Genomic DNA, 22509 nt, shown 5'->3' on the forward strand with positions numbered 1-22509 from the left:
GACATTGGCACTAGAATGGCCTTCCTGAAGAGCTCAGTGACTTTCAACGTGGCACCGTCAAAGGATGGCACCTTTCCAACAAGTACATTTGTCAAATTTCTGCCCTGCTGAGCTTCCCCGGTCAACTGTAAGTGCTGTTAAGTGGAAATGTCTAAAAGAGCAACAACGGCTCAGCCGCGAAGTGGTAGGCCACACAAGCTCAAAGAACGGGACCGCCGAGTGCTGAAGCACATAGCGCGTAAAAATCATCTGTCCTCATTTACAACATTCACCACTGAGTTCCAAACTGCCTCTGGAAGGCCCTTTCCTGTTTCAGCACGACAATGTCCCCGTGCACTTGACTGGCCTGCACAGAGCCCTGATCTCCTCAACCCCATCGAACATCTTGCAGCTGTATTGGAACGCCGACTGCGAGCCAGGCCTAATCACCCAACATCAGTGCCCGACCTCACTAATGCTCTTGTGGCTGAATGGAAGCAAGTCCCCGCAGCAATGTTCCAACATCTAGTGGAGGCTGTTATAGCAGCAAAAGGGGGAACCAGCTCCATATTAATGCCCATGATTTTGGAATGAGATGTTCGACGAGCAGGTGTCCACATACTATTGGTCATGTGGTGTATATATAAAACAATTGTAATTTATATTTACGATCCCCTTATCCAAACGGAATAGTCATTTATCTAGCTCGTATCAAATTTGTAAATTGCAGTGCATGAAGAATGGTGTTATTTCTATCAGAGAAAAAGTAGATGTTTCACTTGGAACCGACAGGTTGCGCGACCTTATTCATCGTTTCATTGTGCGTAAAGGTGGTGCAATTATGAGGGAATTAAGTCAAGTGGTGTATCTGTAGACACACCGCAACACCTTCATTTCTTTGATCTCCCAAAATGAATAGCGTTTGAATAGTATTCAAGCTATTTTGAACTTAAGCTATTCTCATGCTTAAGTTCAACGTCAGAATACACGTAGAGGAAGGTGCATAAGGAAAGGGAATAACATTCCATTTGGAATTGGCCACTTATTGCACAAGTATATGTGCAGACAGACAGACACCTATAGAACATCATATTGCTTTGCTGCCCTCATGTGGACATGAAGAGTTAACTGAACCACGGTTTGTGTGATTGTTATACTAGTTCAAAACTAATATACTATTTACTGTCATACAAGTCAGAAAGTATTCAGACTTTGTCCACATTTTGTTACGTTACAGCCTTATTCTAAAATGTATTAAATATTTTTTCCCCTCATCAATCTATACACAATACCCAATAATGACAGTGAAAACAGATTTTTTAAAGTTTTAGCACAAAAAAAACAAAAAAAAGAAATACCTTGTTTACATAAGTATTCAGAACCTTTGCTATGAGACTTGAAATTGAGCTCAGGTGCATCCTGTTTCCATTGATCATCCTTGATTGGGAGGTGGCCAAGAACCCGAGGCTCACTCTGGCAGTGCTCTGAAGTTCCTCTGTGGAGATGGGAGAATCTTCCAGAAGGACAACCATCTCTGCAGCACTCCACCAATCAGGCCTTTATGGTAGTGGCCAGAATGATGCCACTCCTCAGTAAAAGGCACATGACAGCCCGCTTGGAGTTTGCTAAAAGGCACCTAAAGGACTCTGACCATGAGAAACAAGATTCTCCGGTCTGATGAAACCAAGATTTAACTCCTTGGCCTGAATGCCAAGCGTCACGTCCAGAGGAAACCTGGCACCATCCCCACGGTAAAGCATGGTGGTGACAGCATCATGCTGTGGGGATATTTTTCAGCAGCAGGGACTGGGAGACTAGTCAGGATCAAGGGAAAGATGAACAGAGCAAGGTACAGAGAGATCCTTGATGAAAACCTGCTTCAGAGCACTTAGGACCTCAGACTGGAAGGTTCACCTTCCAACAGGACAACGACCCTAAGCACACAGCCAAGACAACGCAGGAATGGCTTCGGGAGTCTCTGAATGTCCTTGAGTGGCCCAGCCAGAGCCCGGACTTGAACACGATCTAACATCTCTGGAGACCTGAAAATAGCTGTCCAGCGACGCTCCCCATCCAACCTGACAGAGCTTGAGAGGATCTGCAGAGAAGAATGGGAAAAACTCCCCAAATACAGGTGTGCCAAGCTTGTAACCCAATAAGACTCAAGGCTGTAATCACTGCCAAAGGTGCTTCAACAAAGTACAGAGTGAAGGGTCAAAATACTTATGTAAATGTGATATTACATTTTTGTATTTCTTAACCAGTTTTTGCTTGTCGTTATGGGGTATTGTGTGTAGATTGATGAGGGGAAAAAACTATTTAATCAATTTTAGAATAAGGCTGTAACGTCACAAAATGTGGAAAAAGTCAACGGTTCTGAATACTTTCCGAATGCACTGTATATAGCAAAAATGTTGATCATAACACTAATTATTATTTTTTATTATTTTTTATTATCTCGCAACATAAAACAATATTGTGGGTTGTACCACATACATTATGTATTCACATAGTACACCATACATCTACAAAGAGAGACTGAACAAAAACAAAGAAACAAATCTTTTTTTTTTTAACATACTGCATACTTGACATGAAAAAATAGAACCATGAACAATCTTTAAACTCAAAAAGGAATGTAGCTGCCAGATGTGATGTTTTGTTTATTTGGGACAGGATTTAAGCCTGAGCCCAGATTGAGTCCAGCTTGAGTCCACCCTGAGCCCAGCTTGAGTCCAGCTTGGAAGAGTGGGCAGATGGGGTGATCAATGAAGATCAGAGATCAGTACTGAGAGCAGAGTATACATCCTGATAATATTTGTGTGTGTGTGTGTGTGTGGGGGTGGGTGGGCGTGAGTGTGTGAGAGAGAGAGGGAGGAGAGAAAGACAAAGTATGAGATAAACATTTAAAATATGTGAAGTGTGTATAGGTAAAGAGTTAGTGAGTGTATAAGTATGTAAGTAAATAAGTCTATGGGGGAGAAACATGCAGGTTGATGTTTATTGTCATAAGTCTTGCCCTGGAGGCAGAATTTAGCTGTTTCTGCTAGATGGGCCAGCTGCAAAGTCAACATTTGCTATATCGTAGAAATGTTTGAAAACAAAAATTTGCTTTTTGGTCTTCAATTAAGGTAAGGGTTATTAGGCATTAGGGTTAGCAGTGTGTTTAAGGTTAGGGATAAGGTCAGGTTTAAAATCAGATTTTATGACTTTGTGGCTGTGCAAGCTAATGAACACCCTGCAGAGCTGCCTCCAGTACATGAGTAATCTCAATAAATGCCAACCTGTAAGAAACATAGGGAGGGAGTATGCTCTTGTTGTTTCAATATCTTAACATTCTCCCATCACCATAAAAATGTACAACATACCCAAAAGAGTCATGTATAATAGCTTCCAGCACATACACTGCACCAAGTTTTTAATTAAGATAACAGTCTGTTCACTTCAATATAATATGATTCTTCAATCCCCATACCAGTTAAAGCGAGAATAGAGTTCCTTTTCAAGTAGCTTATGTGGACGAAGGATTAATAAAAGTTGTGTATGAACTGTGTGAGTGGTTCAATTCAACAGTTTTCTTCTTATTTTTTTATTACCTTGAACATGAATGGGAAATTCCCATTACATCAGCACCGGAGTAGTTCCCCATCATTGAAACTGCAATATTCAAAGAAATAGTTTATCTTATCATTCTAAGAGCTCAGAAAAATATCAGTGATATAATCATGTCCCCCCATTTTATTCCACAGTGAAGTTAGGGAGTAGCACCATAGCATTAGCCTCCCAAAATGTTTTGTACAAATCAAAAATGAATATGCAGTATATATGATCAGCACCCATTATTACATAGGTCATAAATATGACTGAATCATTCTAACTGTGTGTCGATCATGCATTGCCGTTATTAAAGGGGGAGTTTGTTCTAACGGTGGGAATAGAATAGCCATATTCCCCCAGTCCCTAAATTAGTCAAAGTCCTGTTGGTCATGTCTGTGACAATCTACAACAACCAATAAAAGATATTACAAACTAAACTACCAGTTATTATCTGGTGTCTTCCATTAATACACTGCACCTTCAGTCTGGTACTACAAGTGTTAAGTTGTCATAGTTTTCCATTACTGTTACATCTTTTACTACTGTTAAAATCACTATCATTGATAATACCACATTAAAAACAAGTTACGGTGGTGACAACCTCTCACCTCAGTCTAACACAATGGACAAGACAGATTGCTGGGGCTACACCTCACCTCTGTCACTAGAGTTCTCTCATACAAGCACTTCTGACAACTTTGATTCTGCAACTGTTTGATTCTTGTGTTAAAAAACAAGAAATACTTTGTTTCTCATTGATTCTCAGAGTGGAATGTTAGATATCATACTCTGGCTTATAAATGGCCTGATTACTGATTAGGTCAATCTTTTCTCATGAAGGAAGGGTGGCTGGTTGGTTGCTGTCAGAGGTATCGTGTAGTACAGTACTTATGAAATCAGGACAGCAGTATTGAGTATACATCTACAGACATAACAACACATTGGAAATCACTGAGTTGTTTTCTGTTACTAAGGGCTGTCTGGCAAACTGACTGGACTAAAAAGCCTGGAATCATTTATGATTTAGTCATTATCCCTCAACAGTTAAATAATCTTACCTAAATATTTTAAATATGTACCTTTTTTTTTTATCTCTCTCGAGAAAAAAACAAAAAACATTAAAAAAACGAAGCTTCAAGTTGTCAATAATCTGTTCTCTTTTTTCTCTCAATGAAATCAAGATTAAAAGTGCTTTTATAAAATATTTTCTTCTGTATGTACAATTTCTATTAGCTATAACAAAACAAAAAAACAATAACAACAATCATCATCATTATCATGTAATAAATAATAAAAAAGTGGATTAAAATGAGTTTGTAGAGCACACGGGGAATCTGTGGACTAATATTTATCATGTTCCTCTGACCTCAGTGGTGCCTGTGTGTGTGTGTGTTTGTAGCGTTTTGCAACCATGACCAGTGTCTCGGCAACGTTGAGGTATAGAGAGCTCTATCTCGACCACTTCATAAGCACCAAGATTTCTCATCTCAAAAGTGAGCCCCAAGCAGGCTCTGGCTCTGACACGCAAGCAATGCAGAGGCAGCCATGATTGGTGAATAAGGATTTACTGGCTCTGTCGTGACAGTGTGTGCATAGAGACAAACCTTGCTCTGCTTCAAAACAGCACCAGGCAGAAGCAGGACTCACTGACTGAGCCCTTTGTGTGTCAACATGTGTAGGGAAAGCACCAGTGTGTTTAGGAGTGCATTTCTGTCCACACACTATTCCCATCATTGTCTCTGGTTTCAGGATAAAGGGCTTGCGTGGCCCGTGCTGCCTGCGGTCATTGGAAGGACCAGACTTTGGCGGCCATGCTTCGGTGGTTTAAAGCAGTAAGGCATTGCTCTGTGCTGGCTTGATGACAAGAGCTTTGTGTGTGTGTGTGTGTGTGTGCCCATGTGTGTTTGTAAGTGAGAGTTGGTTTCTGTGTGTATCAGTGCACCATTTTACAGGGGTCACTGCTGCCCTCTTGTGCTTCAAATAGAAAGCGCTCACTAATCCCCACAGGAGCCATAGAACTGGAGGGATAGATCTCTCAACCAACACCTGAAGGAAGATGAGGACTTCTAGTGCCTGTTGTTCTCACTCTACATCTATGCTATAAGAGCACCCTTATATTCAGCATCTAGTGCCGTGAAGAAGAGATGAATGGAGAGACTGATATCATCCCTGTAAAAGGGATAAAGATCAATGAAGCACCACAGCAGTAGAGTGATGCGGATCGGGGGGTGAGAGTACAAATGGAGAGAGAAGAACCCTTCTCTTCACAGCAAGGCAGACAGGACAGGAGTTGGTTTAAAAAAGACTTTGGGGACGTTACTAAAAACCTTCCACTATGTGGGATGGTTCAGAGAAGTTTCTGTGGGTTTCTCTTCACTCTTTTGGTCAAGATTAATGATTCAAATGTAAAACATGTGTATGTCATGCTTGTTGGAAAGACAGTCTTGAAGAGCCTTGCAGTGTTGAGAAAGGCCTTTCTCCAAGTACAGTTACAAACATTTCAAAAGCCCCCCCCAAAAAAGAAAAGGGCAGATTTACAGAAATATGGGAAAAAAGCAAGACAGACCCCTCGGTAAAAAAACACAACATAAACAAAATAATAATTAATAACATGAAAAAACAACCACATCAATAAACAAACAAATCAAATCAGCATCTTCATAATAATAATAATACCTGTAATAACAACATTGACAGTAACAATAACAATCGTAATAATATTGATAATAATAGTAATAATTAGGAGGATCATTAAAATTCTATGAAGAAGGAGAAGCAATGGAGTCCCTCCCGCAGAGGAGAGAGAAAGAGCACCACAGGCAGTGTGTCTGTCTGGTCCAGGGTCGGGCCCAAACTGCTGCCTGACATGAGGTAAAAAACAAACAAAACAAAAAGAGGAATCAAACCAGTAGTCCCCCTCCTTCCAGCCCAGAGCACCAGAGTGAGAAAACAGAGCAGGAGGAGGAGAAGGATGGAGAGAGACACAGGACTAAAGGAGGGGCTGAGATACTCATCTCTGTCCTGCTCAGCCCGCTCTCCCTCCACCAGCCTGTGTGTCCGTCTGTCTGTCCATCCTCACACAAAGTGGCTGTAGGGCCCTGTGAGGGTGGTAAAGGCATAAGGGGACACAGTGACCGTGGAGGTGGTGTGGTGGGTGGTGGCCAACCGCGTCACAATCCCCATCACTGGCCCCTCCATGGTCTGGCCAGGCCCCGGGCTGGCCCCTCCTGCCGTGGCCCCCAACTTGCGTTTCTTCCCAGGTTTGATGTCCTCGTAGGGCAGCCCCAGTAGTGCTGCCTCCTGCTGCCTCTCTCTAGCCCGCTCCGCCAGCATCTTCATCTTAGCCTCCCAGAGCCACTGGCCATGGCAGGGCTGGTTCATGTTCTTGTGCTGGTAGAACACCAGGGAGATGCGGGTGGGGTGAGAGCGGTCGGGCCTCTTGAGCGGCGTGGTGGCGTGCAGCTCACGCCGGGCACACTCGATCAGGATGGAACCGTGGGCGGGTGCCACCGCCACCCCTCCGATGCTGGGGTCCAGGAAGTTATGCTCGCTGTCCGACCACTGCTCTTCCTCGTCCAGGTCGCGACCTCTCTGGCTCTCGACGTCGCTCGGGGTCTCGGCCCGGTTAGGGTCCCAGCAGGCCTCTGGGTCTGGAGACTGTGTACCTGCCATGGATCCTCCAAAAGACTTCCAGGCCTTCTCCTGGAGACCTAGGGGGGTCGAGCCCTGACTCTCGCCCGCTTTGGAGCATATCTTGTCGGGGAAGCCTCTGGCGGGGCTAGGGCAGTACCCAGCAGGAACCATGCCCATGGGCCAAGCCTTAGGCTGAGGGCTGGGAGCAGGGCTGTCCCAGTGGCGGGGGGTGCCGGGGTGTGGGGAAGAAGAGGGTGACGGGGAGGGAACAGGGGAGGCCTTGGGGGTGTTGGGGCCAGGGTACGAGTTCCACTGCTGGGGGTATGGGGAGGGCTGTTGTGGGGGATGCTGATGCTGCGAGTATGGAGACTGGGAAGTCTGGTGAGGTCCCTGCTGGTGGACCTGCTGCTTGTCTGAAGTGAAGGGAGCCTCCGGGGGGCATGGTGGTTGGAGGTTGCCTTCCCAGCTGCCTGGTACCATACTCCCGTTGGGCTTGTGCCCGGGCCAGGGCCCTTCAGGCTGTGGGGTGGGGATGGGACTGTCGGGACAGCTCTGGGTATTGCCCCCCTCATACACTGGCACATCCATGGGCTCCTGCTTGATGACAGGGGTCCCTCTGTGGGAGGGCTCTGAGGAGACTGAGGAGGGACGTGATTGGTTATAGTCAGGCTGGTGGGGGTGTGGGTAAGCGTTGCATTGGTGTTGGTTGGCTGGGTCTCCATGCTGCTGCTCAGGGAGGCCTGGGCCTGAATAGGAGTGTGCCAGCCTGGCCTGGAGGCTCTGAACGTCTGGCTTCTTGTCCACAGGGCCGGGGGAAGCATTGTGCCCTGCGTGAAGCCAGGAGCTGTTGCGGCCCTCGTAAGTGAGCTCATGGGGGAAAAGTGGGTTAGGGTTGGGGGGATAGTTGTAGTAGCCGTAAGGCAGTGCTGAGGGTAGATTGGGGTGGTAGCCATTTACAGGGCCTGGTGGAGGTGGAAGTGCAGGGGGCTGGCCATTGGAAGGGGGGCCTCCAAGTGCGTAGTAGCCAGGGTTGGAGGGGTAGACGTGGTAGGGGTATTGGCACTGGTCCACTGGCTCCTTCTTTATGGTGGGCTTCACCTCCTGCTTAGTGATCACTGTGGGGGAGAGTAGGCAGAGGAGAGAGGGGTGATAAGACATGAGATAATCATTTGCCTCTGCACAAATCTGTGGTTTTTATGGTTCACTTGGTTGGAGTTTTGCTTAGAACACCAGTAGTGGGTTTTATTCCTGAATGGGCTGCATACTGTATGCTGACTAGCTATAAGTCTTAACCCCGAGGTCAGTTTGGATTAAATATACTCTATGACCATATTATTATCGTCATATCGTAAAGTTGGCTGGAGTTTTGTTTAAAACACCTGAGTTCTGGGTTTATTACTAGCATAAAGCTCACAACACTCATGAAGCCACTCTCCCATGTTTCTAGTAGAGTTCAGGGGTTATCTCGCCTTTATTGCCGTACTGTCTGACAGGGGAGCCAGCGTGCCGGACCTCCGTCTTGATCACCGTCTTATCCGGCGTCTCCGTGGGCAGCTGCTGCTTGGCCTTCTTCTTCTCCGAGGCGCGGTTCTTAGCGTCCAGGCGGCGCTGGCGGCAGGACTTGGCGGGCTCGGGCAGCTTGCGGACCTCACGGCGGAAGTTGCTAAGCACCTGAATGGCGCCAGTGCGCATCTTTTGCCGCTGGCCCTCCTCGCTGCCGAACTCGTCTGTGAGGGCGGCCTTGTAGAGGGGAAGTACGTGGAGCTGCTCGTCCTCTGGGATCTCCCCCACTGTACGGTTGTCCTCTTTAGTCAGAGTGCACACCTTGGGGAGGGGGGGGGGGGTTAGTGTGGGACACTCACTGTCTGTACCATCCAAACAGTCTCTATACCACCACATGCCCCTGCCACACATACACACAGTCAAACACACACAGCAGAGCATCCATTCGATGTCCACACAAAGAGAGGGAAAGAGTGAGAAAGAAGACAGACTGAAAGCTATTAAGACAGTGACAGAGAGAGTGACAGAAAGAGAGAGAGGTAGGGCTGTGTGTCATACCACAGTGCAGCCGTTGTAGAGGTTGTGCTGGTCCTTGTGAGCGTGGGCACAGAAATCCATGCAGGCGGTGACACCAGAGAAGGGCCGGCCCTCCTTCAGACCCAACCTGCAGTCTGGAGCCGTCACCTCATTCTGACACTGAGGGACAGGAGAGGGGACACAGCAGGGTAAGCATGGGAATACTCTACAGACTATGTCTAACACTCATATCATCCTTGAGTTTCTATCGTGTACTTTTGGGGGGAAGTATACCAAGTAATTCTCCAGTAGAGTGTAAAACTACTGAGGGACACGGGGGGAAGAGGATGGACAGCATGTCAAAGGACACCATGTTACACAGACTATACATTATGACACTGAGGGACACATGGAAGAGGATGGTCAGCATGTCAAAGGACACCATGTTACACAGACTATACATTATGACACTGAGGGACACGGGGGGAAGAGGATGGTCAGCATGTCAAAGGACACCATGTTACACAGACTATACATTCTGACACTGAGGGACACAGGGGGAAGAGGATGGTCAGCATGTCAAAGGACACCATGTTACACAGACTATACATTATGACACTGAGGGACACATGGAAGAGGATGGTCAGCATGTCAAAGGACACCATGTTACACAGACTATACATTATGACACTGAGGGACACATGGAAGAGGATGGTCAGCATGTCAAAGGACACCATGTTACACAGACTATACATTATCACACTGAGGGACACAGGGGGAAGAGGATGGTCAGCATGTCAAAGAACACCATGTTACACAGACTATACATTATCACACTGAGGGACACAGGGGGAAGAGGATGGTCAGCATGTCAAAGAACACCATGTTACACAGACTATACATTATGACACTGAGGGACACGGGGGGAAGAGGATGGTCAGCATGTCAAAGAACACCATGTTACACAGACTATACATTATGACACTGAGGGACACGGGGGGAAGAGGATGGTCAGCATGTCAAAGGACACCATGTTACACAGACTATACATTATGACACTGAGGGACACAGGGGGAGGAGGATGGTCAGCATGTCAAAGGACACCATGTTACACAGACTATACATTATGACACTGAGGGACACAGGGGGAGGAGGATGCCATATCCAAGAGCAACCTGTTACTACACACAACATATCAAAAACTCATAGCATCCTGCAGCTTGTGTTGTTTACTATTGGAGGGATAGACTACTATTTAGAGGGCTCTGGCGCTATAACTTAACAGCTGCAGCTAGGTGAAGGTGGGTGTGAAGGCAGGTGTTACCTGGTTATTGTATGCCTGTGGGGCCAGCTGCTTGTACAGGGGAGCCAACTCAGTGGCCAGATCCTGGAAGTTATCCCTGAGTTGATCCTCCTGACATACACACACACACACACACAACAGGTCAGCATAACCACATCAGTAACAGTTTTATCTTGGTGTGGTGCTGTCAATAATATACCAGTGCTGTGAAGGTGGTATCAGAGTTGTGTGTTCCACGAGCCCGTTCTCCACAATTAAGGTGCCACCAACCTCCTGTGAGATAGACCATAGATCTCGTGGTCCCTTACCTCTTGGGGGTGGTCTCCTGCCAGTCTGAACTTGCGGGGTGTTTTGCTGCGGGCGTACTTGCAGCCGTTAAAGTACATGCTCCAGGAGCAGCCGAAGGAGAAGGACGCTCCACAACTGTCAGGGTCCTTGCCTTGGCACGCACACGTACGACTGCAGGCAGGCAGGCCAGGGGCGACAGAGAGCACGAACACAGTCATCAGACACTGACACAGTCGTCAGACACTGACACAGTCCTCTTCATCATTCTGGAACAGATGCCTCAGTGCATATTGAATATCAGTAAAAAAAGGATAATGAAGTGATCTGCAGTCCAGAAGTAGAACTAGAATAACATATTAACTTATTATATTATTTCAATCTACAACAGCGATTATCATGAAGATGTTTCGGCTGAAAGCCTCCCTCAGTCTGCCATCTAAATGGCAACACACTGCACTGTATAGCCTCAAGTTTAATGCTAATTTAAAAGAAGAACATGAGCATATTCAGATAAGTGCTGTCACTTATTCAGATGAGCCATGGGTCTGTGCTGTCACTTATTCAGATGAGCCATGGGTCTGTGCTGTCACTTATTCAGATGAGCCATGGGTCTGTGCTGTCACTTATTCAGATGAGCCATGGGTCTGTGCTGTCACTTATTCAGATGAGCCATGGGTCTGTGCTGTCACTTATTCAGATGAGCCATGGGTCTGTGCTGTCACTTATTCAGATGAGCCATGGGTCTGTGCTGTCACTTATTCAGATGAGCCATGGGTCTGTGCTGTCACTTATTCAGATGAGCCATGGGTCTGTGCTGTCACTTACTCGTCGTTGAGTCCACAACGGCGGCTGGTGGGGTTGCCGAACTTGGTGATGGTGGCGGAGAGCTCTCGGTAGAGCTTGTCGCCTAGCGCCCGTGGCACGCCCTCCCACGCCATGATGAGGATGATGATGACAGCGTTGGGACAGTGGTGACCCGGCCGGGGACGCACCAGACACAGCAACTTCTCTGTCTCACTGCCCCGACGAATCACCTGAGATGAGGAGAGGGGGAAAGAGAGAAAGGGTGAGAAAGAGAGAGAAAGAAAGAGAGAGAGAGAAAGGGTAAGATCGACACCTGTCTTGTCTTCCCCCAGCTCCCTCCCACCTTGTGTCTATATTGTCACTAACAACCTGTCTTCTCCTCTACTCTCTCCATAGTGTCTGTTTTGAATCCATAAAGCCATTAGCAGGGTGTCAGAGGGAGTGACAGAGGTGGAGAACCCTAACTGGGAGGGAGAGGGACATGGGAGACCCCCTACTGGACCCCCTACTGCTTTACTGTCTGGGGTTGAGGCTGTGGTGTCTGTGGGGGTGAGGCTGTGGTGTCTGTGGGGGTGAGGCTATGGTGTCTGTGGGGGTGAGGCTGTGGTGTCTGAGGGGGTGATGCTGTGGTGTCTGTGGGGGTGAGGCTGTGGTGTCTGTGGGGGAGATACTGTGGGGGTGAGGCTGTGGTGTCTGAGGGGGTGATACTGTGGTGTCTGAGGGGGTGATACTGTGGTGTCTGAGGGGGTGGTACTGTGGTGTCTGAGGGGGTGATACTGTGGTGTCTGTGGGGGTGATACTGTGGTGTCTGTGGGGGTGATACTGTGGTGTCTGAGGGGGTGATACTGTGGTGTCCGAGAAGGGTGATACTGTGGTGTCCGAGGGGGTGATACTGTGGTGTCCGAGGGGGTGTTACTGTGGTGTCCGTGGGGGTGATACTGTGGTGTCCGTGGGGGTGATACTGTGGTGTCCGAGGGGGTGGTACTGTGGTGTCCGAGGGGGTGGTACCGTGGTGTCCGTGGGGGTGATACCGTGGTGTCCGTGGGGGTGATACCGTGGTGTCCGTGGGGGTGATACTGTGGTGTCCGAGGGGGTGGTACTGTGGTGTCCGTGGGGGTGATACTGTGGTGTCCGTGGGGGTGATACTGTGGTGTCCGTGGGGGTGATACTGTGGTGTCCGAGGGGGTGATACTGTGGTGTCCGTGGGGGTGATACTGTGGTGTCCGTGGGGGTGATACTGTGGTGTCCGAGGGGGTGGTACTGTGGTGTCCGTGGGGGTGATACCGTGGTGTCCGTGGGGGTGATACCGTGGTGTCCGAGGGGGTGATACTGTGGTGTCCGTGGGGGTGATACCGTGGTGTCCGTGGGGGTGATACTGTGGTGTCCGAGGGGGTGGTACTGTGGTGTCCGTGGGGGTGATACCGTGGTGTCCGAGGGGGTGATACTGTGGTGTCCGTGGGGGTGATACTGTGGTGTCCGTGGGGGTGATACTGTGGTGTCCGAGGGGGTGGTACTGTGGTGTCCGTGGGGGTGATACCGTGGTGTCCGTGGGGGTGATACTGTGGTGTCCGTGGGGGTGATACCGTGGTGTCCGTGGGGGTGATACCGTGGTGTACGTGGGGGTGATACCGTGGTGTACGTGGGGGTGATACTGTGGTGTCTGTGATGTTGAGGCTGTGGTGTCTGTGAGGGTGAGGCTGTGGTGTCTGTGAGGGTGAGGCTGTGGTGTCTGTGAGGGTGAGGCTGTGGTGTCTGTAAGGGTGAGGCTGTGGTGTCTGTGAGGGTGAGGCTGTGGTGTCTGTGAGGTTGAGGCTGTGGTGTCTGTGAGGGTGAGGCTGTGGTGTCTGTGAGGGTGAGGCTGTGGTGTCTGTGGGTGAGGCTGTGGTGTTGAGGCTGTGGTGTCTGTGAGGGTGAGGCTGTGGTGTCTGTGAGGGTGAGGCTGTGGTGTCTGTGAGGGTGAGGCTGTGGTGTCTGTGGGGTTGAGGCTGTGGTGTCTGTGGGGTTGAGGCTGTGGTGTCTGTGAGGGGTGGGGCTGTGGTGTCTGTGAGGGGTGAGGCTGTGGTGTCTGTGAGGGGTGAGGCTGTAGTGTCTGAGGGTGAGGCTGTGGTGTCTGTGGGGTTGAGGCTGTGGTGTCTGTGAGGGTGAGGATGTGGTGCCATCTACTCTACTCTTATTCATTTTTGCATGTTTTTTTAACCTCATTGCTCTTAGTATATAGAAGAGTATAGAAAATGCACAGACAATAAGCCTAATGAAACATTGTGTGATGATATGAAATAGTTTTTGGTTGCCTACACTAGTGTTTTGTGTTAGCCCGACGAGGGCCAGTCTGTTTGTGCTACCATGCCAACCATTTACACTCATTTTCATGTTTGGCTTGACAATGACAACAATGGAGTTGGCAAGAGCCCAAACAGATCTGGGACCAGGCTAGTGTTGTGTAGGGTGGTTAGGCTTGGTTTGTTCTGTGAAAGGTATAGGTTCAGTTTGTTATGTATGGCTACTTGTACTCACCCACTTGGCGATGGGACATCCCTGAGAGCTCTTGCCTTCCCGGCCGGTATAGATCACCTTCTCAATACGGATAGCATCTCCCTTCTCTCCATACCTGCACAGAGAGACAGACAGCACAGTGTGAGTGTGTGTGTCTTACTGATCACAACAACACACAATCTATCCTTCTCTCTTTTTTTCTCTCTCTCGGAGGACCTGAGCCCTAGGACCATGCGTCAGGACTACCGGGCATGATGACTCCTTGCTGTCCCCAGTCCACCTGGCCTTGCTGCTGTTCCAGTTTCAACTGTTCTGCCTGCGGCTATGGAACCCTGACCTGTCCACCGGACGTGCTACCTGTCCCAGACCTGCTATTTTCAACTCTCTAGAGACCGCAGGAGCGGTAGAGATACTCTTAATGATCGGCTATGAAAAGCCAACTGACATTTACTCCTGAGGTGCTGACTTGCTACACCCTCGATAACTACTGTGATTATTATTATTTGACCATGCTGGTCATTTATGAACATTTGAACATCTTGGCCATGTTCTGTTATAATCTCCACCCGGCACAGCCAGAAGAGGACTGGCCACCCCTCATAGCCTGGTTCCTCTCTAGGTTTCTTCCTAGGTTTTGGCCTTTCTAGGGAGTTTTTCCTAGCCACCGTGCTTCTACACCTGCATTGCTTGCTGTTTGGGGTTTTAGGCTGGGTTTCTGTACAGCACTTCGAGATATTAGCTGGTGTACGAAGGGCTATATAAAATAAACTTGATTTAATCTGAATAGTTTAACTGTATTGTATAGTGTTCATTATAAACTGGGTGGTTTAAGCCCTGAATGCTGATTGGCTGACAGCCGTAGTATATCAGACCGTATACCACGGGTATGACAAAACATTTATTTTTACTGCTCTAATCACATTGATAACCAGTTTATAATAGCATAAAGGCACCTCGAGGGTTTGTGGTATACGGCCAATATACCACAGCTAAATCAAATCAAACTTTATTTGTCACATGCGCCGAATACAACAAGTGTCGTCTTTACCGTGAAATGCTTACTTACAAGCCCTTAACCAACAGTGTAGTTCAAGAAGAGTTTAGAAAATATTTACCAAGTAGACTAAAATAAAAAGTAATAATAAAAAGTGACACAATAAGAATAACGAAGCTATATACAGGGGGCACCGGTACCAAGTTAGTGTGCGGGGGTACAGGTCAGTTGAGGTAATTTGTACATGTAGGTGGGGGTGAAGTGACTATGCATAGATAATAAACAGCAAGTGGCAGCAGTGTACAAGAGGGAGGGGGTCAATGTAAATTGTCCGGTGGCGATTTTATTAATTGTTCAGAACAGCCCTTAGCCGTGGTATATTGGCCATATAACACACCCCTGGTGCCTTATTGCTTAATTATAAAACTTTCACATCGTGCCTAAAAACACCCCTTAGCTGTGGTATATTCACAATATATCACACCACCTCTGGCCTTATTGCTTAATAAGCAAGTAACCTATGTGCTTCTGCAAGACCATAATGTAAGCCTTTGGTCTCCATGAGAGTTGGACGTGTCTTGTCAAACAAAGACACCACAAGCTGGCTGACCCGGGCTGGCCAAGAGGAGTGTTCACAGGGCACATTGATATTCACAGAGGCCAAAGCCCAACATAATCAGACCTAAATCTGACCCTAACCTTAACCCTTACTCCAACCCGAGCTGACAAGGTAAAAACCTGTTGTTCTGTTCCTGAGCAAGGCAGTTAACCCACTGTTCCCTGGGCGCCGAAGACATGGATGTTGATTATGGCAGCCCCCCGCACCTCTGATTCAGAGGGGTTGGGTAGAAGACACATTTCAATTGAATGCATTCAGTTGTACAACTGATTAGGTATCCCCCTTTCCCCTTCCCGTAAAACCTTTTAGGGTCACAGAGTGTTTCTTTGTAGTCTTAAACAAATCTACTAAGAAACAAAAGTATACACCTCACACACATTGTTATGGGCTTAAAAAAGAAGACACCTTTACCATGTCAGATATAATATATTACATTTTGAGTTTGCATCCCAATATTACATCACAGAAGACTGAAATATAACAAAATCGTATGACATTTTGTTTAAATATTGTTTAGTAATTTTGAAATTATGAAAAATATGAATAACATTCCACGCATGAGGCCACTAGAGGGCGATTTGGTCATTTGAATGCAGGAAAGGGCTACTCCTAACCCTTACAGTAACCCTAACAAGCGGTTGCATTTCAACAGAGTTTGTTGATATACTATCTGCTATCTAGAACCTAAGAGTGTGAGCATCTGTAGATCATTTATAGGGGACTATCCAAATAAAGTGTAACCACACGAATGTGTGTTTGCCCGGTTACGTTCTGGCGTGTCTCTCTCTCTCTGCACAATGTGCAGGGGGTTGGGTTAACCTCTAATTCCTCCCAAACCCGGATCCGGGAGCACCCCCCACAGTAAAAAAGCTGACTAGCATAGCCTAGCATAGCGTCACAAGTAAATACTAGCATCTAAATATCATTAAATCACAAGTCCAAGACACCAGTTGAAAGATACACATCTTGTGAATCCAGCCATCATTTCTGATTTTTAAAATGTTTTACAGGGAAGACACAATATGTAAATCTATTAGCTAACCACGTTAGCAAAAGACACCACTTTTTTTACTCCACCAGTTTTTTACTCCATCAGTAGCCATCACTAATTCGACCAAATAAAGATATAAATAGCCACTAACCAAGAAACAACTTCATAAGATGACAGTCTGATAACATATTTATTGTATAGCATATGTTTTTTTAGAAAAATGTGCATATTTCAGGTATAAATCACAGTTCTACATTGCAGCTGCAATCTGAAATAGTGCCGAAGCTGCCAGAATAATTACAGAGACCAACGTCAAATACCTAATTACTCATCTTAAAACATTTCTGAAAAATACACAGCGTACAGCAAATGAAAGCCCAACATCTTGTGAATCCAGCCAATATGTCAGATGTTTTAAGTGTTTTACAGCGAAAACACAATATAGCATTATATTAGCTTAGCACAATAGCCAGAAACACAAGCAATTTACCAGCAGCACAGGTTAGCGATCGTAACAATACAGCAAAAGATATATAATGTTGGACTAACCTTGATATACTTCATCAGATGACAGTCCTGTAACATCATATTACACAATGCATATAGGTTTTGTTCGAAAATGTGCATATTTAGCAGCACAAATCGTGGTTATACAATGTGATCAGTGGCAACAGGTCATGCATTCTGGCCGGCGCCATCTTGGAAAGGCACCTAATCTAATCAATAAATAATCGTAAACTTGACAAAAAAATACAGGTTGGACAGCAAATGAAAGAAGCATTAGTTATTAATGCAACCGCTGAGTTAGATTTTTAAAATTAACGTTACTAGACATACAGTGTGCGTTACAGCCAGACTAGTGCCGCAATAATGGCGGACAAATGCGTTTACATTTTTCCACATAAATACGGAATAACATCATAAATAGCTCTTACTTTTGGACGAGCTTCCATCAGAATCTTGGGCAAGTGGTCCTTTGTCCAAAAGAATCGTTGCTTGGTTGTAAAACGTCGTCTTCAACTTCGGAATTAGCAGCTAACAATAGCTATGTGGCCACAACATGCCCAAATGTTCAAAACGCAATACTAAGGAAATTCCGAAAATAGCAATATACTCGCATAAACTGATATAACTCGGTTTAAAATAACTTTGTTATGATGTTTCTAACACCTATATCGAATTAAATTACAGACGGATATATCTAAGGTCGATAACTGAGCGTTTCAAAATGCCATCCTGAGGTCTTGCTTTGCGCAATGACGAACGTCGAAAAGAGAGCTCCCTTCGTTCCTTGGCCTTTTATAAGCTCTGAGAACTACGTAGAAACTCCATTCCACTTCTCATTGGTTACTGACATCCAGGGGAAGGCGGGTGCAGTTCATGTCGACCCATAGGATACATACAGAGCTTTAAACTGAACTGAGAACAGAGCCTCGTTTTCAGACCTTCGCAGTTCCTGTCATGGATTTCGCTGCAGAAAGAGTTCTGGTTCACCCACAGACATAATTCAAACGGTTTTAGAAACTAGAGATTGTTTTCTATCCAATAGTAATAATAATATGCATATTGTACGAGCAAGAATTGAGTACGAGGCAGTTTAATTTGGGAACGATAAATGTCCAAGTTGAAACAGCACCCCCTGTAGTGTCAAGAGGTTCCCCGCTATTCCTTTTGCCTAGGGTTGCGCCCGACCGGCTCCATCCCTTTTCCCCGTTAGCCACGGCCACACGGCGCACCTATGGGCAGGTGAGTCGGCCGCTACCGAAGGGGACTGGGGGTGTCCGGTGAACCGGGACTTCCCGAAACGGTCTCCCATTTTTAAGCGGCTTGAGTATCGCCCAGTATCCTCGCTCGGCACCGGGAACCCAGTCAACCGCTCTGCGCCCCGGCGCAGGCGGGGGTTTAAACTCTCCCCAGCCCTCACGGCGCTTCGGCGACGGCGGGTGAGCACCCGGAGGCCCCCCAACCTGAAACAAAACTTGTCTTGAACTATGGCTACCAGCATTACTCAGATGTTCGCCCACAGCTCACCTTTTCCTCCCTGTGTATCATACATGTCATGTTGATGTCATGTCACCCCTGAGCGGGTCTACTATGGTGGGACACATGTGGCTCTGTCCTGAATGGGAACTCATTCCCCAATCACCAGCCAGTCGGAAGGAGTGGGCTTGGCCTCCATAGGGGTGGGCCAATGGGGTCAGAGGTGGGTTCAGGGGTCAAGAGAAGACTATAGAGGGCTTTAGTTCTTAAGTCACCTCTCAAATAGAAACAAAGAGGGATCTTCCCCTCTTCTCCTCACCCATCCCCCGCATCTGCTACCCCGCCCTCTCTCAGGAGAGTGATGAGTCACTGGTCTATGGAAATATCCTCTGTTACTATAATGGCCAGTCACTCTCGACCCCGGTCCCCTATACAGCAATGTATGGGAAATGCACTAAGCAGCCCCCCCCCCCCCCCCCCCCCCCCATATTTAGTCAGCAAAAACACTGATCCCAAGACATTCCAGCTGCCAATGAACTATTCCTGTTTTGTCAGTTGAGATTTCCCCGACTTTTAGGGTACTGAATTGGTAAATGTGATTAAGTAGCTACTGTATGTAATGTTTCCATTCACTAGTTTCACGTTACAATACTCCCAAGAGAAAGCCTCAAACCGAGTCTATCTATTTCCTAATGCAAATGTATCCCTGTTTGACTCTCTCTCAATGTCTCCCCCCTTCTTTCTCTCATCGCTCTCTACCTCTCTCCGTCTGTTCCTCTCCTCTGTCTCTTCATCTCATCTCTGTCTCTCCTCTGATTTCGCATTTCAGTCATTTAGCAGACACTCTTATCCAGAGTGATTTAAGGAGCAATTAGGGTTATGTGCCTTGCTCAAGGGCACATAGACATATTTTTCACCTAGTTGGCTCTGGGTATCGAACCAGTGACGTTTCGGTTACTGGCCCAACGCTTTAAACCGCTAGGCTACCTGCTGCCTCTCTCTCCTCATCTCCTTTCCTCTCACTGTGCCTATCCCTCTGTTCTGTCTAATCTGCTGATACTGATAGTTCCTGTTCCTCCTATTGGATTCTGGGTCAGGGATTCCCTGGGGACAGGATCAGAGGAGTGGGGACGGGAGAAGGGGATGGAGAAAAGGGAGAGGGGGATAGACAGCAGTGCTGGGGGAGAGGGAGAGAAATAAAGAGAGAGAAAGGGAGGCAGGGAGAGAGGGAGGGAGAGGGAGAGAGAGAGTGATGCTAGCTCAAAGCTGTGGGAGAGTTGGATGCCAAGACAGCAGGCCATAGCCAGCAGCTCTGGATAACCTCCTGTTCACAGGCAGAGGTGACGAGAGAGGGAGAGGAGAGAGCGGGAGAAAGAAAGGGAGGGAGAGAAGGACAGAAAAGGAGAGGAGGAGAGGGAGAGACTGAGAGGGAAAGGGAGAGAACAGCTAACTGTTCCAGGAAAATCAGGAGGCTGCCATCAAGAGTTTTGTGGCTATAATCTAGGGGGCTAAAATTCCTGAACAAGCACACTACAACAGTATTCTGTAGTGTTTCCTCCACCCATCTATTCCCTGATATTTCCCCTCAGGTTAAGGCTATTTCAGTCCTTGCTCCTTTGCACTATGTCTTATCTATAGGGAAATACACTACATATACACAAAAGTATGTGGACACAGCACACAGCTTTGCAATAAAACATTGTCAAATGAATGGCCTTACTGAAGAGCTCAGTGACTTTCAACGTGGCACCACCTCGGTCAACTGTAAGTGCTGTTATTTTGAAGTGGAAACGTCTTGGAGCAACAAAGGCTCAGTCGCAAAGTGGTAGGCCGCACAAGCTCACAGAACGGGACCGCTGAGTGCAGAAGCGCGTAAAAATTGTCTGTCCTAGGTTGCAACACTCACTACCAAGTTCCAAACTGCCTCTGGAAGCAATGTCAGCACAAGAACTGTTCGTTGGGAGCTTCATGAAATTGGTTTCTATGGCTGAGCAGCCGCATACAAGCCTAAGATCACCAATGCACAATGCCAAGCGTCGTCTGGAGTGGTGTAAAGCTCGCCGCCAACGGTCTCTGGAGCAGTGGAAACGCGTTCTCTGGTGTGATGAATTACGCTTCACCATCCGGCAGTCCGATGGACGAATCTGGGTTTGACGGATGCCAGGAGAAAGCTACCTGCCCCAATGCGTAGTGCCAACTGTAAAGTTTGGTGGAGGAGGAATAATGGTCTGGGGCTGTTTTTCATGGTTCGGGCTAGGCCCCTTAGTTCCAGTGAAGGGAAATCTTCGCTACAGCAAGTCTGCTCCAGAAGTCTCACCTGGTCTCCATCAGCTCTCGTATGGAGGCCACAGTGGGCCCGGAGCCCAGGTGATTGTAGTACGGACCCTCATCCTTCTCCAGGACTTGCTCTGGGAAGAGGAGAGAGAGAGAATTACAAAGAGTTCACAATGCAATATAGTACACCTCTAATTCAACCACAAACTTTTTTACTTCCTCACAATAATATCTGTATTATTTGGATTAGTGCAGGGCTGTTCTGTGACATTGAAGGTATCAGAAGTAGTAGTGATTGCTTATTCATATCTAACAGGCCATGGAAACCAAGAGGGACCATAGATAGGTGTGACTGAAGATAGATGTAAAGCCACACACACTTCCTCTAACCTGAAACTGACTATGCTGAAACTGACTATGTTATAACTGGGGGGATAGTCGGGGTGGGGGCACTACATTAGAACCAAGGCTGTTTGAGGGAGTGAATGAATCAGTGTGTGGTGTGTGTGTGTGTGTGTGTTTAACTCTTCTTGTGGGGACCAGAAGTCCCCACAAGAATAGTAAACAAACAAACATTTGACCAACTGGGGACATTTTGTTAGGCCCCGCAAGGTCAAATGTTATTTCTACGGGGTTTAGGGTTAAGGTTAGAATTAGTGTTAGGAGCTAGGGTTAGGTTTAGGGTTAAGGTTAGGGTTAGGTTTAAGGTTAAGGTAAAGGTAAGAGTACAGGTTAGGATTAGAGTTAGGTTTAGGGTTAAGGGTTAGGGAAAATAAGATTTTGAATGGGACTTAATTGTGTGTCCCCACAAGGGTAGCTGTAATAGATTGTGTGTGTGTAACAAGGGAGGCTAGAGGATGAGAGTGTGTGTGTGTAACAAGGGAGGCTAGAGGATGAGAGTGTGTGTGTGTAACAAGGGAGGCTAGAGGATGAGAGTGTGTGTGTGTAACAAGGGAGGCTAGAGGATGAGAGTGTGTGTGTGTGTGTAACAAGGGAGGCTAGAGGATGAGAGTGTGTGTGTGTGTGTAACAAGGGAGGCTAGAGGATGAGAGTGTGTGTGTGTGTAACAAGGGAGGCTAGAGGATGAGAGTGTGTGTGTGTAACAAGGGAGGCTAGAGGATGAGAGTGTGTGTGTGTGTAACAAGGGAGGCTAGAGGATGAGAGTGTGTGTGTGTGTAACAAGGGAGGCTAGAGGATGAGAGTGTGTGTGTGTGTAACAAGGGAGGCTAGAGGATGAGTGTGTGTGTGTGTGTAACAAGGGAGGCTAGAGGATGAGAGTGTGTGTGTGTGTAACAAGGGAGGCTAGAGGATGAGTGTGTGTGTGTGTGTAACAAGGGAGGCTAGAGGATGAGAGTGTGTGTGTGTGTAACAAGGGAGGCTAGAGGATGAGTGTGTGTGTGTGTAACAAGGGAAGCTAGAGGATGAGAGTGTGTGTGTGTAACAAGGGAGGCTAGAGGATGAGTGTGTGTGTGTGTAACAAGGGAGGCTAGAAGATGAGAGTGTGTGTGTGTGTAACAAGGGAGGCTAGAGGATGA

General features: G+C 47.1%; 1 protein-coding gene across 6 annotated transcripts in view; it reads right to left on the minus strand.

Moving 5' to 3' along the window:
• Nucleotides 1-2409: 2409 nt before the first annotated feature.
• tet3 (tet methylcytosine dioxygenase 3) overlaps nucleotides 2410-22509 on the minus strand; it is a 73873-nt gene continuing 53773 nt past the window's right edge. For all 6 annotated transcript variants that reach the window (XM_071352677.1, XM_071352678.1, XM_071352675.1 and 3 more), the window contains 8 exons: nucleotides 21018-21108; nucleotides 14138-14231; nucleotides 11645-11853; nucleotides 10840-10990; nucleotides 10553-10642; nucleotides 9271-9408; nucleotides 8679-9033; nucleotides 2410-8324 (listed from right to left, as the gene is read on the minus strand). In XM_071352677.1, the coding sequence (XP_071208778.1) occupies nucleotides 6652-8324; nucleotides 8679-9033; nucleotides 9271-9408; nucleotides 10553-10642; nucleotides 10840-10990; nucleotides 11645-11853; nucleotides 14138-14231; nucleotides 21018-21108 (2801 nt within the window). In that variant the 3' untranslated portion in view covers nucleotides 2410-6651. The remainder of the gene's footprint in view (nucleotides 8325-8678; nucleotides 9034-9270; nucleotides 9409-10552; nucleotides 10643-10839; nucleotides 10991-11644; nucleotides 11854-14137; nucleotides 14232-21017; nucleotides 21109-22509) is intronic.

This window comes from Salvelinus alpinus, chromosome 19 (genome assembly GCF_045679555.1).
Source record: "Salvelinus alpinus chromosome 19, SLU_Salpinus.1, whole genome shotgun sequence".
Lineage (NCBI taxonomy): Eukaryota > Metazoa > Chordata > Actinopteri > Salmoniformes > Salmonidae > Salvelinus > Salvelinus alpinus.